The sequence below is a fragment of the Grammomys surdaster genome, unplaced genomic scaffold, assembly GCF_004785775.1.
Source record: "Grammomys surdaster isolate TR1022 unplaced genomic scaffold, NIH_TR_1.0 217, whole genome shotgun sequence".
Taxonomy (NCBI): domain Eukaryota; kingdom Metazoa; phylum Chordata; class Mammalia; order Rodentia; family Muridae; genus Grammomys; species Grammomys surdaster.
The window spans coordinates 3,526,687-3,547,016 of record NW_021604662.1 but is presented as its reverse complement, the minus strand read 5'-3'; the positions used below and the strand labels follow the sequence as shown (position 1 = coordinate 3,547,016).

Here is a 20,330-nt window from a genome sequence, read left to right as displayed (position 1 = left end):
AAGCTAAATTGCTAAAAATAAACTTGTATACTACTGAGTGTTTAACTTAATGGTACAACACATGCTTAGCATTCATGAGGCTCTGGATTCAAACACCAAAATTTAAAAAAAAATTACGTGTATAAATCCCTTTTCAAAACAATCATTTTATTTCTCAATTTTATTACTCAATGTCTAATAGAAAATGTCAGAGAAATGCATTAATATATATCAGGCTAACATAAGACTGGTATAGGAAACCAACTCTTGATTGTTATTAGTCCATTCACAGCTTCTCTTGTGGAAAACCCTATGAATATGCCATCTTATCATTGTGACTATTAGCTAGCAGGCACTAAGCATTTTGCCATTTTCTATGCACTTTATCATTAGCCCACCTAGAGATGAAGAAGTCTGGCCTTTCAAATTTCAAAGTAGTTCTATTAGGCTTTGCATTATTCTAGAGACAGTTGAAGGAATCAAGAGAGTACCTTGCATTTTGTCAAATCAAGATAAGTGGTTCAATTAGACACTGTTGGTTATTTATCCAAAAGTTACCGACTGGCCTACTTTGTTCAGAAAACAAGTAAAGAAGAGAGTATTTTTTTTGTTGACCCCAACTTTCTATCTGTAGTGAGTAGAATTATTGTCACAGCCTATAATACCTGAGATCCTGCCAGTATACAGCCCAAAGAACTTTCAGGTGTAATTAAGGTTAAGAATCTGAAAAGACTAAGCTTATCCAAGATTATCCAGATAGGCTGATCTAATCACATCCACTCTTAAGAGCAGGCAACCTTTTTCAGCTAGAATCAAATAGATACAACAGAGGACTAGAGGTCAGAAAAAGATACTTGCAGATGGAAAGTCAGGAAGATTGAAAGGGTGAGAAGGAATTCACACAGTGCTACTGGCTCTTAGATGAAGAGGGCAATATTCAAAGAAGTCATCTCAGGCTTGTAACCACAGGAAATGAGTTAGACCATAATATATACGTGTGATAATTGTAATAATGCGTGTTCCTACAGACTGTCCCTTCTCTTCTCATCAGTTCTCACTCTCTAGCTGTTCATAAAAAGTAAACTTTTGTAAGTGGCAACTATACAGTAACATGTTCTAACTGCTGATAGACAAAGGCACAAAAAACAAGAGAAATGCACTGGCTGGGGGCCATTACAGAGAGACTTCTAAAGCTTCAGCAAGAATTGATAAAACATCCTACCTCACGTATATGACCTTCTTATTCCTAACCCTTATTCAACTATCAGAGATGCTATTTACTCTTGGGTCCATTTGGAGTCTTAAAAGTCTCTGGAGCTGATGCTAAGTATCTGCACCAGCAGGTCCTATCAGTCGTTGATGCTTTTGTTTCTTCTGTTTGTTTAGGAATGATGCCAATCCATCTGTGAAATATTTTGTACATCTCCTTTATTGTATCCAAGTTTATTATATATTTAGTTTTACTATTCTCTAGTGCAAACCTTCAGTATCTGTTTACAAAATAGTTTATTCTTCTCTCATTAAGATATGAAATCTAAATTCCTTTCCTCTTTATAATGGATTAATCCTGCTGACTCACTGCTAAAGAAAAAGATGAAATGGATCTGGAAAGGAGCTGGTAGAGTACTTGCCAAGCATGCAGAAAGCACTGGGTAACATCCATAACCCTGTATAGACTAACCATGATAGCATAAACTTATAATCTTAGCACTTAGAACATAGAGCCCAGGGGATAATCCTCAACTACATATCAAGTTTGATGTCAGGCTGAACTACATTGAGACCATGTCTCAAAAAAATTTAAAAGAGTAATATATTTTTTAAACAGACACTTTGGAATTTTCAAAGGCAATACACTGATGCACAAAATGACAAGTCTCTCTCCTTTCTTTCCTCTCCTCTCTCAAGAAACCTGCTATTCAACTTTGTCCATCAACCAGCATTCCTTTAAGAAGTTCCATATACTGAGGGGCCATACATAGGCGTTCTAACCAATTAGTACCAATAAGTAGGAAATTTATCAATGAGTAGGTAAAGGACAAATATAATAGAGAGGGCCCAGTCTCTATCTTACTGCAACTAAATGAAAGACTATGAGCAGTAACCCCAGAGCTAAGTCTACTGACCATGCCTAGAATCAGAATATGTACATGTTAAATGATTATCGTGGTTTTGAGCCCCTAATATGAGGGATAGTTTGATATGCAACAACAAATAGGTAGAATGTAGAAAAGTTGACTCTGTACAGGTTAAGATCTACCTAACGTTTTGGATTTTCCCAGAAAGCAGTTTTATTTACCAATATGATGGATCTTAAAAAAAATTGAATTAGAATTCCTTAAAGTCAAGCTGATAGACACTAATTCTTTTCATTGTTCACACTTGTCCAAGTGGCCCATTTTTTAATTGGTGAGGCCCTGAAGGCATTCTAGTTTGTAGCACTATACCTCCTAGAATGATTTATGAACTAAGACAATTGTCCAGATAGCGGGTTCTGATCACGAAATCTATTGTTAAATATACATCTATGTTAATAAACAAAAATACTACTCAAGTACCTTAGAGTCTTGTTACTATGTCTCCTGCAATCTGTATTTATGGAAGAAAATAATAGATCATGGGGAAAAAAGAAGTCTTATATAAACTTTAAATCTCAAAACATATGGGGCAGAGGTATAGTTAAAAGGAATGTAATACCAAAATGCAATGATCTGAAATATGCTGATACTCTGATTTACTTTTACTATCTAAAATAGATATAATCATGCTAAAACTTCACATTTTATTCATCAACTCTTAGTGGTAGTCCAGGGAATATGAAATGAAAAAACATGAATATATGATACTTTCTTACCAATATCCTGCAAATAATATTAGTCACATCCAGTGATATAAATAACGCTTTTGCAAACAAAAACTCTGAGAAAGACTATAATTTGTATACATGTTTAACGTGGTTTTGCAAATTTTTTATAAGAGTTAGAGAATAGAGCCCAGACATGTTTTGTCACAGTAGAATGAGAGTGAGTTAATAAGAAAGCTGGCTTAGAAACATTTCTGTCAAATAAGAGGATCCTGAGGGAAAGAAATTACTTTTGACTCAAGCCAAGCAGTAAAGTAAATCCACTATTTTTTAAGCAAACTGATGAAGTGACAATTCTGAGAACCAATCCCTAAATATGTACCTTCAGGGATGACCACCCAATTAATTTCATTCTTGCTGACATTTCCCATTGCCTTAGAAACTTCTTAATGCATATTAGTGCAGCTAAAATGGATTCCATGAGAAAAAAAAGATGATAAAGGGTATTTATCTCCCAGCCCCACAAAGAAGCAAAAATGTTATTCCAGGGCTTTTTGGAATGATAATCATGATGTGCTGTTCGAAGTAAACTAGTACAGAAGAGCTACTCCAGCAACCTCCTCAGCTGATTAACTAATGAATTTTCAGACCTAAAAGATGCCAATTAAAGCCCATGGGTTTCATGAAGCTAAAATTCTCTACAGTGCTTGAAATGGACCAGACAGGAATTTCCTTTAAAAGAAAATTTGAGTCATGTCACTTTGCCATGGAAATAGGACCTTAAAGTTTTTAATAGCCTTTTCTCTGAAATAGACATACACATTGATGAAGTAAGAATTACAAGTATTACATTTATTTTTAATATTAAAAGATGTTTCAATCAATTTAATACCTTTATGAAGTAAATTCAGACAGCACTGTGTATCTACAGCTTGGGGTGGTGGTGGAATGTATCTGTACTTGACATACACAGATTCTTATTATTCCATAAATGATAAAGTGTACTAACAATCTCAAGCATTTTAATATTTGGTCTTGCTAGGGGGAGTAATAGTACTAGGGGGAAGCTTTGGGATTGGATAAGACTTCCATCATTTCAAGTTAGCTCTCTCTGCTTCCTATTTAGTTTTAGATGTGACCTCTTGCCTCTTATCTGCTCTGTGGTGGTATATGCAAGGGAGAGATTCTCTCCACAACTCCTCGAGGCCTTATGCAGGCTAGAGAACTGGCCCCAAGGTCATGAGAGCAGGAGAGCTGGTCCTGACCCCCACTGGCTGCAACACTTGGAACAGCAGGCCATGCACCTCACCTAGGTAGCACATTAGACCTGGTTCTGGTGCTGTGAGTGCAGGTGAGCTGGCCCAAAGGCATGAGAGCTGAATAGCTGGCCTGTGGGCTACAGCGTTGGGTAAGCAAGCCAACGCAGTGCTCGAGAGCTCATGCTGGTGGTGCAGGCCCAGGTGAACTGACAGGCAGATCAACTCAGTTACCTTCTAGATCCAGATCCAAGGCTTTGAGTTGGCCCACTCTAACATTTACCCCATCTTTGATCTTCTGGAGCTTGTAAAAGCACCAGTGCTAAAAATCCTAAGCTATAGAATCTCCATGATACAGGGCAACAGGATATCTGAGAGGAGTTCCTGTGAGGATCCAGTGTAGATAATATAGCAGAAGCCAGAGGCCTCTAACCAGACCAATGACTCATTGCAATGAATCTTTGCAAGTAAAGATGTGTAGACAAAAGGATATACTGTGTGACACACTACAGCTTCATGACAATATTGTTGTTGTTGTTGTTGTTGTTGTTGTTGTTGTATCTTATTTAATTTTGGGGGGAATTTGTAAGGGTGGAGGGCAGATACTAAGAAATGAATGAGATTGGGGTATATGGTATGAAATTCACAAAGAATCAAAATTTTTTAAAAAGGTGTGAACTCTCAGTTGCTGCTTTACCTAACATACCTGCTACTTGCTGCCAGCCTACCCTGTCAGAGTGGACTTTTATCCCCATGTAACCATAAGCCCAAAACAAACCCTTCCTTTTAAAAGTAACCTTAGTCATAGTGTTTTAGTACAGCATTAGAAAAGCAACTAGACAATTAGGTATTATAAGTAAGGATGATTGAACTTACACATGTGAGTGTACACAGATTAAATACAAAGACTGTACCATTTTGTACAAGGCACTTAAGCATCCTCACATTTTGTGTGATGTCCAGATGTTCCGGTACCAATGCCTCATGAATATAGAGGAATACCTGATATTTGTGTTCCACTGACAAAGTGGAAGGAAGAACTATACAAGTTAATGATACCTAGGATTCTTCCCAAGGCATGAATAAAATGTTAAGAATAGCTAAGACCATCAGAATATTTGAGAATAATGTTTAAAAGGGCCCATTTAGTAATTTTCCCACTGGCAACCTAGACACTCTACATGACAAAATAAATAATATTTTCAAACTGAAGAATTAAGCTGGCAGCCTCAATAATATAGAGGTGGCTCAGTTGGTAAAGTACTTGCTTAGTGAGTATGAGTATGTAAGATTGAATTTTCAGTGCCTATATGAAAAGCCAGGCATTGTGACACATAGTCCCAGTGGTAGGAGAGATAGGAGGATATCAGGGTTTATTGTCCAGCTCTTCTAGCTGCATCAATGAGCCCCAGGTACAGTAAACTCTGTCTCAAAACATAAGGGGGAAGGTGTGGAGGAAGACTTCATACACACAGATACACCTACACATATATGTGAAAGCATCTCACAGACAGACAGACAGACAGACACACACACACACACACACACACACACACACACACACACACACATACAAAGGAAATGGTTTCTAAAGTTTGAACTATAGGTCCCTTCTGCATATCATTCAACCTCTCCACTCAACTAGCTCTTCCATATCCTTCCATAGGGTTTAGCCCTTTTAGTCTTACTGTGCCTTTCCATCCATGCCTTCTCCCCAGTCTGCCAGATCTAGTCCAGGTCCCATATCCAGTGCCGTGGCATTGTCTAGCCACCAGTGACTGTGCAGTAACCAACCTCTAGACTTCTTACAGGACATGCCCTATGTACCATTACCCACAGATCCCTTCTACACCACATCCAAATATCCCACATCTTTCGACAAATGATGCCTAAGCTCCTGCCAAGACCCTTCTGACTGGTCCCCCCACCCCATACTACATACCACAGTATGTACTGTATTTCATACCACAGTAAACCTTTTAATCTAGAAAGACAGATCTACCCCAACAATTAAGGCTTGAACCAGGACATATATCTTACACACCTGACCAATACCCTGTCTACCAGACATGGTTTCACCCAAGCCATTAACAAACCACTCATAAATCCTCTCTTCTACCTCAACTTGATTAGTCCATAACAGACCCAGAACTAACAAACAGATCCACATGCACATATCTCATTGCAAAAATATGCCAACAATATGAAAGCTCAAGATAATATCTTCTCCCTAGAAGATACTGGTCCTAAAGAAATACTTTCCATTTAGAATTACCTAGCTGAACCCTGGGACAGAGTTAAAAGAACAACCATAAACTTCATTAAAGAATCTAAGGAACTGAAAGAAAGCATAAAGAAACAGCTCAAAGTAATTAGGTAGAAAAAAATAAATAGAATAAACACCTGAGTGATGCCCAAGAAAACACAAACTGATAAAAATGATGAAGAGAATCTAGAACTTGAGACAATAAGAAAATGGGAACACTGAAGAGGAATCAAAATGAAATGATGATGGAATTGAAAAACTCAGTAGTAATACATCTAAGAAACTAGATGGGAAGCCTTACAAATAGAATAAATGGAATATGGAATAGCAGGACTTGAAGATACAGTAGAATATCTAGACCAAATAAGCAAAGAATGTGAAAAATATTTCTTAAACACAAAAAGGGAACATGCATATAGACATAGGTAAGAATGAAGATTCCCAAGTCAGTGGCATAGAACAGACTTGAACAAAATCACAGAAGAAAATTTCTGTAGTCTGAGGAAAGACATATCCATGCAGCTATAAGAAACACATAGAACACAAATAGAGAAGATCTGAAAAGAAAACATACATGGCATAGCAAAGTTAAAACACTAAATATACAAAACAAAACAAAGCTGTGAGAGAAAAAGTTCACATATGAAGGAAGCAAAATAGCAGTTGATTTTTCAATGGAAAGCCAGAAGAGCATGTAGACATGCATCTCAAGTCCTAAAAGATGATGGCAGCAGCCTAGGCTAATACGCCCAGCAAAACTATCCACCATAATTGAAGGAGAGAGAAAAAATATTCCAAGATATAACAGCCTTAAAATTATATCCAATAAACCAAACCTGAAAAAAAATACAGAAAATAGTATTTTAAGCTGAAGAGAGAACTATGCACAGCAAAGATACTGTGGAAAGAAATAAAGAACTACAATTGTTAAAAAACAAAGTTCCACTGAGAACACAAAGAACCTCAACAGCATGATGACTGCAATTAACACAAATATTTTAATAAATAACTTAAAATAACAATGGCCTTAGTATTACAATTAAAAGACAGAGACTGACTGAATAAAGAAACAAAATCTGTCTATCTGCTGTCTACAAGAAACACATCTTAGCTTTAAAGACAGTCACTGCCTTCAAGTAAAAGGGTGGATTAAAAAAAAAAAAAAACAATCAACTGGAACCAAGAAGCAAAAAAAGACTTCAAACAAAAACTAATCAGAGGATATAAAAATGAACAGCTCATTCTAACTAAAGGAACAGCAGTTAACCAAGAAAACATTACTATCCTAAATATATATATACCAAGCTCAGGGGCACCCAATTTCATTTAAAAGTATCTACTACTGGAATTAAAGAAACATATTAACATTAATCCATTAATAGTAGGTGATTTCAATATTCCACTTTCTCTAGTAAGCAGGTCAGCTGAAGAAAAATGAACAGAGAAATATCAGAATCAATTGCCATCATTCATCAAAATAAGTGTAGCCTCATTAAGGAAACTTCTCTTTGCAAATGAAGGAGAGCATTACAGAAAATCACAACCAGTCAAAATGCAGAGTTATGGACCCCAATCACAATGGATACATCTATGAAACACTTCCTTCACCTGAGGCTCAGGGAATATGGCAGAAGAGAGGGCAGAAAGATTATGAGAGCCTGAGGATCAGAGTTTGCTGTGAGACTGTGCTTCCTAGTTTATCAGAAGCTAAAGTCTCACCAACATGACTCCTTAATCATGACTCGAATGAGGACAACAAGCATGCCAATATGGAAAGACCATAAAGGCCTCAATCCTACACAAATATTATAGGCAACTAAGGAATGCTAATACTGGCAGAAATAGCCTTTTCCAGGGTAGAGCGTACTAGTTGGTTATCCAATACCAAATGGTAAGCCCTGAAAACATACATATAAGTAACCTATAGACTGAACAGATTATGTTTAGAAGTATACGTATATTCATGTGTTTGTGACAACAATGAAAAAGAGACTATACGAATTTTAAGGACAGAAATGAAGGGTATATGGGAGGACTTCGAATGGAAAATGTAATTACATTACAATTTCAAAATATAAAAGACAATTTTTTTTAAAGTTTGAACTGTTATGAATATGATTTAAAGGGGCGGGATGACTTACATAGGTCTATGACTATCCTACTACATGAACATGATCACAGAGATATTGAAAATCCTTTGCTGAAGTCATCTGCTTTGAGTCATCAGATTTTACAGTCCTAAATCTAGACTGCCTATGAATAATTTAGACTGCGAATGGAATGGAATAGACAGGCTGAGAAATAACATGATAAGAGCAGGGATGCAAGGACAGTGGAGCAGATGGCTATAGATTATTTTCTGTCATTAGCAAGGAGTTGTAAAACCATCTGTTTCTTTTTCATTTGTACTTACTTTTTTAGTAAAATCAGGGATACACAGAAGATTGGTTAATCTTTGATCCTCTGTTCCTTAAAGCTAATAACTTACAAAAACAATTGTACCTATGTGCTCCATAGAAGTTTGATAGAGTCAAGACTGTGCGCATAAGAGCATCAAAGAGGAATGGTGATGATATTCATAGTTTAAGGGAAAAGGAGACACAAGGGTCTAGTGTTTCTAGAATCCAGAAGAAAGTGGGGTGTTGAAAAGGATTTTGAGAAAGAGCCCAAGATAGCATATAAACAGCCCACCAAAGTCACAGAAATGAGAATATTAGCTAATTTTTAAAAGCTGGTCCATCAAATCAGCTTTTGGGAGATGATAGTATGACATAGCTGACAATTCCTTTCCACAAGAATCAAGCATAAACCTGGGCAAAATGGTCAACAAGCATGTATTTTAGGTCTCTGGCAACTGGCCAAAAGTGAGCAATAACCTGCTGGAATTGGGGAATAAATCGAGCATAATTTGGTGAACATCTTGCTGGGATTGCTCCTGTCCATCCCAGTACAATAGAAAACTTAACTTTCTTCAAAAAAGAATTAGCTGAAAATGCATCTTTCTTAGCTAAAATATAACAAACCCAATGATAGAAAACAAATAAGGAAAAGCCTGTCAAAAATTTCAAAGGGAGAACCTGAAACTGAAAAGGGCACAATAATAAATAAGTATTCCACACACCCATGGTTGAATGCAGTAGTATGTCCAGTACAAGGGAGAGCACAAAAAGCCCATTGGATATAAAAGCCAAGGGAGCCAGATAAGTGTCTGACTTTCAAAGCACTCAAGCTCAAATGTTGGAGCACTAGGTCTGTCCTAACTCTTGGTTGAACTTGCATACATGAAATAATCACCAGGAAGTAACCTAAAATATAAAATAAAGGACTGAAATTGGACACAGGAATCCACAGCCACTTACTTCTGGAAAGACAGATTTTGCAGTGTAAATCCAGAAAAGATCTCAGAAAAGTAAAGTAGCATCTGGACTTGCTACACTATATTATCTAAAATGTCATTTTCAACAACAAAAATTATGCTACAAAAAGAAAAAGGGAAAGAGGATGAATCAATTGAAAATTACTTTAAGTTAATCCAGATAATAGATTTGGGGAAGATTTGAAAGTGGCCATTATATTATAGTTCAAAGAATTAAGCTATATTCAAAGAATTAGCCATAATATGATAACGATGACTACAAATAAAATAGGAACTATTTTATAAAAGAAATGCTGTAGTTGAAAGCACAAAAATAGAAATGATCTGATCTAAAGAAGATTTTTAAACCATTGAAAAAGTGAGCCATAGCAAAAGCTTTGTAAAATGGGGATATAGTACGTACATCTCCCAGAATAGACATTATGAGGAAATCCATAAGAATTGCAAAGCACAGACTAGGTAGGTGGTAAATGGAAGAGAACACTTGCTATTAAAGATGGAGGACCTGAATTCAGGTCCCTAGCACCTACATGAAAGCCAGGCATGACTATACATGCCAGCAATCCACCACTGAGGAGGAAGAGACAGATGGATCCAAGAAGTTTACTAACTAGTCAGCCTAACTGAAAAAAAAAACCATTAATAGCAAGTTGAATGAAAGACATGTCCCAAAAGTAAGTTTGGTAATGGTAAAGGAAAGTATTTGATGTCCTCCTCTGGCCACCTTGAGAATGTGCAGTCAGTCACAGACACCACCACCCAGAAACACATACATATGGATGACATACAAAGACACACATAAATTGAAATGCACCACATATTGTAAATAAACAATAATTTTAGCTGCTAACATCATCAACAACCACTAAGATCAACACCAAGAGTGACTAAATGGACATGGGCTTTAAAGTTTTTAAGGATATTTTCCTATTTGTAGGAAAATTTCCAAAAGCAGATAAGAAAAAGATAAATAAACCATAACTACTACTGGTTCAAAATGACACAGCTTTCAGTTGTTTGACATGGACTACCTCAGTATCTTATAGTTCAGTGGTTCTCAACCTTCCTAATGTTGCAACCCTTAACTACAGCTCCTCGTGATGTGGTAACCCCAAACCATAAAATTATTTCATTGCTACTTCACAACTGAATCATGTGCAAGATAACTGATATGTAGTCCCGGTGAAAAGGTAATTTGACACCCCCTAAAGGGGCCATGATATACAGGTTGAGAAAAATCTTCTTTAGATCATATCATTTCTATTTTTGTTTTATTTGCTTCTTAATTACATAAATTCGTATACATATTTATTCACACTAGGTGCTAAAGTATTCATTCTTTAACAACTTCAAATATTTCTACCTGAGTATGAAAATGTAGAGAAATTTATATAGCAATATTATCTGTATATGTATTTATAACTACAGCTAGAAATATCTTCAACACTTGCATCCTAATGAGAACTCTTTCTAATACATGTTGATGCTAAGATTTGGAGCTCTGTGATAGATGGAAGATCTGCATCACATAATATCAGAAAAGATAGCTGGCAATCCATGGCACAAATTTCTATAAAACAAAATAACTGGCAAGCTAGCTACCTTGGGTTGAGGAGAATTACAAAGTTTAATCTAAAGTGATTCCACTTCCCACCAATGTATTTATCTATTTCACTTTTTAAAAATACTCACTCTGTTTTGGGAACAGCTTTTCTTAGCCAGAAGAAATCAGACTGTGCTAAATACTTGCGGGTTTGCAGCACGTTGCCAAAGTAGTCCGATTCTGAAAATTTGATCTGCATAAAACAAATCACATCATTATTGTTCTAAATGCAGATAAGAGATGGTTTTTAAAATAGACTTCAGCCCACCAAAGAGCTTCCAGAAAAGAAGCTACAGCCCTTACAACATCACTCAGCCATAACTCAGGAATCACAAAGCCATGAAATTTAATCTCACTGATTTTCTTTTAACATAAAAAGCTCAAAAATCAATATGGTCATTTCTGGATCACAGGGAAGAAAACAAGAAAAGCTTCGGTTATTTACTATGTGTTCAATTTACTTTATAATTGGAAAATCCACTTTGAACTTTGCCAAACATATCTTAGATCTGAAATTTCTTGGCTTACATGTTCTTGATCCTTTCTAAATTTATATGTCGCATAAAATTCTTCTAATCACATTCAGAGTATTCAGCTGAAACCTCATTTAGCTTATAGATGACAATTTAGTCAAAAGTTAAAATCCAATTTACTGTAATTGGCATTTGTTTATAAATGGGAAAATTGAATTAATTCACAAACTTATTTTCCACCCTAAGTGCAATAGAGTTACCAAAATAATTTAATTATTAACAAGATTTATCTATTAACACTAAGAAAGGATCTTTTTACCAAAAAGCAAAATTACAGAGGCAAATCACAGATTATAGACTGCATGGGACTAAAGGGAAATGAGGAGTCACAACAATTCCATATACTAAGATAATGGGCTATTGGTTAGTTTTGTTTTGTTTTTCCTGGAACAAGAATAACAGTTTCAGTTCTGCTGTATGCCATCCAAAATTAGCATTACTTCACCTATGTATTATATTGATGTTTGTATTATGGTAAAAGCAATATGTTTGTATTATGGTAAAAGCAATAATTTGCAGTGATCTTGAAAGCATTGCTTCTAAAATCTCTTCTTGGCATAATAAATTAAAAAGTGAAATAGATATGTAACCACCATTAATAAGAAAAACCTATGTGAGTAAGTGAACAACCAAGAGTAAATCCCTTTCTAAGAGTGCTCACTGTTTTTATTTGGCTATAATAATTGCACAGAAGAGTAGGATTCACTGGCATTATCTTACATGTATATAAAGTATTTTGATCATATTTTCTTACCCTATTATCTATCTACACTTATTTCTCTCCTATTCCTACTGGTCCTTTTCCTATTCCATGTTATCTCCCACTTCTGCTATATTTTTCCTTCCCACAAATAAGAGAAAGTATGTCATATTTGTCTTCCCAAACCCTTAACATTCTGCTCTTTCAACCCTTTGACTTATACCTTGCCCTTCTAATGAACACCTACTGTTCAGTGTTAAGAAAGCTACAGGGAGCCTGGACTTCAGAAAAATGAACACTATGTGCAAATGTGGATTTTTAATTTTTTATTGAAAATTTCATACAGGTATGAATATATACATATGTAATGTACGCTGGTCATATCTATCTCCTACTTCCTCCCTTTAGCTCCCCCAACCACTTTGACATATTTCCCATCTTTCTTCCAACTTCATTTATTGTTTTCATTATAACACAGTAAGTCCAATAAATGTTTCTCATATGTATATAGGTTGTATCCATTGAGTGTCTCATTTTTAACTAGATGGAATGCTGATTATACACCATTCTTTTTTGTTTAGTTAATTTTGGTTGGTTGGTTGGTTGGTTGGTTGCTTGCTTGCTTGCTTGCTTGCTTGCTTGCTTGCTTGCTTGCTTGCTTGCTTGGTTGCTTGGCTTTCCAGACAGGGTTTCTCTGTGTATCTCAGGCTGTCCTGGAACTCGTTCTGTAGACCATGATGGCCTTGAACTCAGAGATTTGCCTGCCTCTGCCTCTTGAGTGTTGGGATTAAAGGTGTGTGCCACCATTGCCATGCATACAGCTCCCATTCTTTAAAACACTAAAAAAGAAACACCCTAAACTACTAAAAAAAATTTAACTGAATCTAAAACTCAAATGTAATTTCTTACTAGCTATAGCTTTTTTGATAACTTTAAACCATAGTTTTTACTACTTTGCATGTGTATATGCATCTCAGTATGTAGATATATGTGTACACCATATTGCATGCATGTTCCACAGAGGTAATAGAGAGCATCAGATCTCTTGGAACTGGATATGAGCCACCTAGTATAGGTGCTAAGAACCAAACCCAAGTCCTTTTCAAGGACAACAAATAATCTCAACTGCTGAGCCAATACTATAGTCCTTTTTAAAGTAAAAAATTGAAATACAGCCAATGAATATGCATGAAACCCACAGACATTGCATTATAGATATAAATGTAAATATTCAATATGATGGTTAGAACCTTAATAGGTAACCTGGTTATTGACCAATGCCTAGCTCACATTTATCTGATCCCAAACATAGAGCAGGTATTGCTCTCAGAAGAAATTTCTTGTTAATGAGTGTCTTAGTTAGGGTTTTAATGCTGTGAGCAGACACCATGACCAAGGTAACTCTTAAATAGGACTGTCTTACAGGTTGAGAAGTTCAGCCTATTATCATCGTCTTATTTTATTTTATTTATTTACATTTCAGATGTTATTCCCTTTCCCCATCCCCCCCAGACACTCCCTATCCCATCTCCCCTCTTCCTGTTTCTAGGATGTTGTGCCCCCATCCATCCACTCCCATCTCCCCACCCTCAAATTCTTTCACACTGGGGCATCCAGCCTTCATGGGACCAAGGACTTCTTCTCCCACCTATGCCCAACAAGGCCATCACCCCCTACATATACAGCTGGAGCCATGGGTCCCTCCCTGTGTGCTTCCAGGCTGGTGATTTAGACCCTGGGAGCTCTGGTTAGTTGGTATTGTTGCTCTCCCCATGGGGCCAAAAATCCCTTCCCAGTGGAGGAGTTAGAGAAAAGACTGAAGAAGCTGAAGGGGTATTATCACCATCTTCATCTGAAGACTGCTAGCTGAATACTTCTAGGCAGCTAGAATGAGGCTCTTAAAGCCCATGCCCACAGTTACACACTTACTCCAACAAGGTCACACCTCCTAATAGTGCCGATCCCTGGGCTAAGCATATACAAACCATCACAATGAGTCATGTTAATAATCTTCCCAGAGGGCAAAGCAAAAATTTTAAGCCAGGGATAAAACAACTGAATACACACTAAGAATGAAGGAACTGAAAACATGTATTCCTGGCAACAGTGCCATTCTGCTTAAGCAAAATATTTAAGGCAGTGAATCCAAATTGTCCCTTCTTAAAACTACTTAGGCTGAGGAGACAGGGCTGATAAATAAAGTATAGCACGGTTGCATAATAGAAAGCAATACAGAAGTTTAAATGATTGTTCTATGTGCACAAACATGAAATATTCTCAAAAACAAGGTTAGTAATGCAAGTCATATGTATGAAAACATTTAAAGTTTTCATGGAAAAGCATCAGGAGGTAGAAAAGTTGTAGGAGGAGTTGGGGGATCAAATATATAGTATTATGATCAAAACATATTGAATTGAAATGCATATTAAAACACTTCTCAGTCTTTTGTCTAAGATCAAGTGTATAACATGGGAAACAATATTACATATTGTTTGTGTGCCCATTTATGAATCAAAAGGTTATGTCAATAAGATTAAATTTAAGATAGTATTTATATTTTGAAGAAGATAAAAATGGGGGAAGAAACTTAAATCAGAAATCATTATATATAGAACTTAAAATGTACCTATTTTATTCATTGAACATTTATCTGTATGCCAGGCAGTGAAATACACCTTTCATCCAGGTACCTAGGATGCTAAAGCAGGAGGATTACTTGAGCCTAAAACTTTGAGGCAAACCAGGGCAACATAATGCCACCTCCATCTCTTAATAATAACAATAATAATAATACATATGTAAATGCATGTATAAAATTAGTTTGATAATATCTGTTGAATATAAACCCTTAACCTATTTTACATATGATAATTTTAGAAATGTTTCATAATAGAAAGAAATATTGGTATTGGTTCTATTTTAAGATAGAGAATTTCTCTTAGCCTAAAATAAGAATAGAAAACATGTTTTAGAAAGCCATTTTAATTAGCAATCCTAAGACATCTCTGGGCCATAGGGCTAAAGGTTACATCCAGGACTTTCAGAATATGATTATAACTAATAGAAAATTCAGATATGTTCTTGAGTTCAGATTAGCCTTCAAATACATTATCAATTTTTGTCATATTAGTGAAGTCAATTTTTAATGTTGCTAAATGATTTGTTCACTTTTATTTACATTGATGTTCTATCTGGTGCACACAGAAGGCATCAGATCCCCTGGAACTGGAATTACAGACAGTGGTGAGCTGTCATGTGGGTGCTGGGAATTGAACCCAGGTCCTTTGGAGGAACAACCTCTTAACCTCTTAACCTCTGAGCCATCTCTCCAGATCCTGGAGTCAGTTTTTTACTGACTTTGCTAACTTCACTACAACCCTGTTACACCTATAAAATCAAAAGCTGGCATCTAAGATGATTTACAGACTTTAGAGAGAGAACCATTCCCAAACTTCCTGGGCATTTAGTGGCATGTACCTGTAATCACAGCACTTGGGAGGCTGATTGGAGGATTGGGACTTGAAAGCTTAGTTTGTCTATCTTCCAAATAATATTTTTGTATTGTTTTAATTCCTAAACTGAGAATATTTATAATTTCTTAAACTGGCTTAATTGAGCTACCACAAGTAATGGTGTTACACAATTCACAAGAACACATCTTGGTTTGTTGTTGTTGTTGTTGTTGTCCAAGTATAGAGAGTGAACCATCATTGGTATCATCATCTGATAGGCAGAAACTAGAGAGTGTGGAGCCAGATAAAGCTACACATTCTAAACCATTTGGCTCCTAATTTAGTGTTATTCTCTTTGATTCAAATAGGAAATCTCAGTGATTCAACAAAGAGAGAACAACAAAGGAGAAGGTAAGAATCGGTACTTATATGGGAGCAGAGAGTGAACATCTTTCTCAGTGCAATACTGTAGAGCTGTTAAAAGAATATTAGCAAATGTCTATGAGAGAAAGTGACAGCACAAAATGTTAACTCTAAAGGAAAAGTGTAAATTACGTGTTAACACAAATGACAGCTATAGAGACACAGAAAGTAGCAATGGACTCTAACAGGAGAATTATATTGAAGTACTAGTATTGTGGGTGGTTTTAGTTCCTTTCCTCTGCCTCCAAAATTTTCTACCCTCTGATACTTCGATAATTTAAATTTTCTCACATTGCATATTAATGAGAAAAACTTGGAAATCCAGCAAACTTTGAGAAAGTTTTGTTTGTTGAGCAGACAGAAGCAAAAGTGAGTGTTCACAAACACTGAAATTTTTAAAGCTCTACAAGAAACAAATTAGGTCAAAAGCCTCTTGTCCTTTCAGCTACTAAAGAAAATCAAGGACAGGTCGATAATGGCTTTCAATCAATTCCATTTTGACCTTTCAACTGAGTGACCTTTGTGAAACTAGTTGGAGTTCTCTTGTCATTCTGTTGGAACTGCTATCCAGCTTGTTAAAATGGATCATGGATTCCCCTTCTTGGAGATGCTAGCCTAGATGCAAAGTACCAATATCACCAATTAAGTAGAAGAATAAAGTTATCATTTTCTTCTCCTCCACTACTCAACTTAGGTGAAGGATGTGCAACACAAGGAGAACAAGGAAGTGTGTTTTCAGGATTTTTTTTGTTGGGTTTTTGTTTTGTTTTGTTTTGTTTTGTTTATGTTTGTTTGTTAGAAAAGTAAGGCTATGTTTATAAGACACTGTCTATACCAACAGAAGAAGAGATCTCCCATTTAACTCATTTCTACTTAAGGATGCTCAGAGATATGTCCACAAAGCTGTATGAATACCAAAGAAATTTCTGAATGTTTAATTGAATCTATATTTTGAACTCATATTTCCTTTATTTATAAAATGGATCAAAATAAAAGATAGATGTGTTCATTTGACCTTGATGAGAAGTATCTGTCTTTGTCCCTCTCTGCGTGTCTCTCTGTCTCTGTCTCTCTTTCATACACACATATATATGAGTGTATACATATATGTATACATACAGGGGTGTGTTTCAAATGTTTAACCATCCACATATATAATATAACATTGAAATTCCCCATATGTAGTCATGTAGTGATGACTGAGAGCCTTAGTCAATACACCATAAAGTCCTCAACACATTTCCTGCCTCTATGATAATGTGGGAGAGAAGCACCTTATCTGTTCTTGCCAATAAAACACTCCAGATAAAAGCTACTATATGAGAGATAAGGAAGCCTGGTTAGAAGACTGAGGGTAGCATGGCATTCCATGTTCTGTGCCTATTCTTAGCTCTCCAACGCCAGGGTAACTATGAGTTACTTGAGATAGCTGAGAACATTTTTTTTTTTACCAAAAAATGGATGGATAATTATCATAATGTTTTAATGGAGTATTCTACCCAAAAATCATCACACTCTTGCTGTGTTGCAGTGACACTATTACACACACACACACACACACACACACACACACACACATAAAGAGAAAGAAACAGAGACAGATCATGGCTACAGCAGAGTAAAACTTTGAGTTACTAATGTCTAGTTTACCTCTACTTTCCTTTTTCCTCCACTTTACAACCTATTACCTCTGATTGAAATACCCAGTGTGTGTGGTTTTTTTTTTTGCTCTTTTCTAAATTGATAAAAACTCACTTTTCAGTCTACTTCTATTAATCATCAACAAAACAGAATATATACTTTATAAGACTAATTTGAACACTGATTGACACTTCTCTTTGTCTTCATACTGATATCATTTCAAATGAAGGGTAGTTCATTTCTTCTTGCTCTTAACAAAGACTGCAAAAAAACTGTTGTTCAGAAACGCATGGCACAGTATCTCAATTTACCTTGTCATTGTCAGAGGGGAAATGATATCCTCTGATTCTTTTTCATATTTGCCTCTCAACTCTTTTCATTTCTTCTTATCTTCATGTGAGCTTAACTACAATTTGCACCCTTTCTCCCTGACCTCCCTCTGATCCATCTCCTAATCACTCTCCTCTTTCCTCTTAGATTTGTGCCTGATGAATCATATCTTCACCTGGGTCAGATTGAGCAAGCTGCTTTTCATTTCTAACAGCTCCTTATGCTCAGAGCTTGTACTAGCATGAATTGCTCATAGGCTTTCTAGTAGTCCTTATCTACATATTTATTAAAACTGAAAATACAGCCCTATTGTGTACACAGGATATTTCAGTCATTTTTCTATTAACCTCAGTACCGTGATTTACAATTGCATCATCCCTTAAACTCTTTTCTGGTTGGACTCATTCATTTTTCTCTATCAGTTTCTAAACACACATGTATTTTGATTTTGTTCACCATTGGCTTTTTAAACTGGTAGAAATGCTTGGGTATGATTTCAATCTGTTTTGGCAATGAGTCAGATGCAAATCTTTTCTTCACAAAAGTGCTTAAAAATCTTGGTAGCTGGTGGCTGCACTTGAGACCCTGGAGAAGTGTATATTGTTTGATATCTGGTATCTTTTCACAAAAGACACTGTGTTTGGTGAAGCCTTAAATCTGGGACTCTCATTTTGGACAGCATCAGGCTGCCAACAAAACCTGATCAACTAAGGACTGCGAGCAAGCTCTGAATGCTGCCTGATTGGATTAAGGCTTGGGCCAGTTCCATCTATGTAGCCTTTTAAATCAATTTGAGGGACCTGGATACTGCATGCATTAATTCATGATGACTTTGACTTTTCCAGACCAAAAACAAATGGACAAAAAAAAAACCCTACCACTATCATAACTGTAAATTGAAGATGCCATAGCTAATGCTCATGTTTGTGTTTGTGTGCCAGTGCAGCTCTGAACATTTTATTTAATCCTTATGACAATCCTGTATAGGAGAGATTACTATCATTCATTTTGCATATGATGAAATTGAGGCACAGAGAAGATATATAATCTATATCAGGTCCCACAGGTAGTAAGTGAAAGCCTGAGAATTTCACTTTAAGCATTCTGATTCCTAGGTTCATGCTCATAACCACTACCCTCCCATACCCTTACTGGGAATATGTACCAATGACACATAATCATCCAGGTGAGTTTCTTGGATCTCCTTCTATAGTACTTTGTACCCTAGAGATGCTGTTCTTAGTCACAACAGTTCTCATTTTGATCCACAGGACTACCTTTTACAAATGTTATATGTATGGGTGTTTGGCCCACAGGTATGTATATATGTGTGTGCTCATGCCAGAGAAAGCCAGAAGAGGGTGCCAAATCCTCTAGAGCTGGAGTTACAGGTTTTTGTAAGCATCTGGCTCATGGAACCCAATCCTCTGAAAGAGCAACCAGTGATCTTGAACATTGAGCCACCAGCCAGCCCCCATGAGATTACCTTTTATAGAGAACCTACTATGTGCCAGACATTTGGTCAAGTAGGTGCTTTTAAATTCATACAACCTCTTCTTCACAAATTCCTGCCCTCAGAGCTTATGGAACCTCATGAAAGAGGAGGCAGAAAGAATGTAGGAGAGAGAGAGGATAAAGGACACCAAGAGAACAAGGCTCTCTAAATCAGCATGAGCAAAGCCCATATGAATTTAAAGACTGAAGCAGCATACACAGAGTCTGCATGGATCAGTACCGGGTCATATGTACTTACATTATGGCTTCTAGTTTAGTGTTTTTATGAGATTCCTGAATGAGCAAATGAGTGGATCTCTAATTCTTATACCTTCTCTTGGGCTCTTTTCTTTCTGTTTGCCTTATTCAACTCCAATGTGATAGTTTTTGTTTGATCTTATTATACTTTTTTTTAAAATAGATGAAGATAGATAGATAGATAGATAGATAGATAGATAGATAGATAGATAGATA

General features: G+C 36.2%; 1 protein-coding gene across 1 annotated transcript in view; it reads right to left on the bottom strand.

Moving 5' to 3' along the window:
* Positions 1–20,330, bottom strand: part of Phex (phosphate regulating endopeptidase homolog X-linked) — a 225,613-nt gene that overhangs the window by 54,728 nt on the left and 150,555 nt on the right. The window contains exon 15 of the mRNA XM_028772694.1: positions 11,373–11,476. Within this exon, the coding sequence (XP_028628527.1) occupies positions 11,373–11,476 (104 nt within the window). The remainder of the gene's footprint in view (positions 1–11,372; positions 11,477–20,330) is intronic.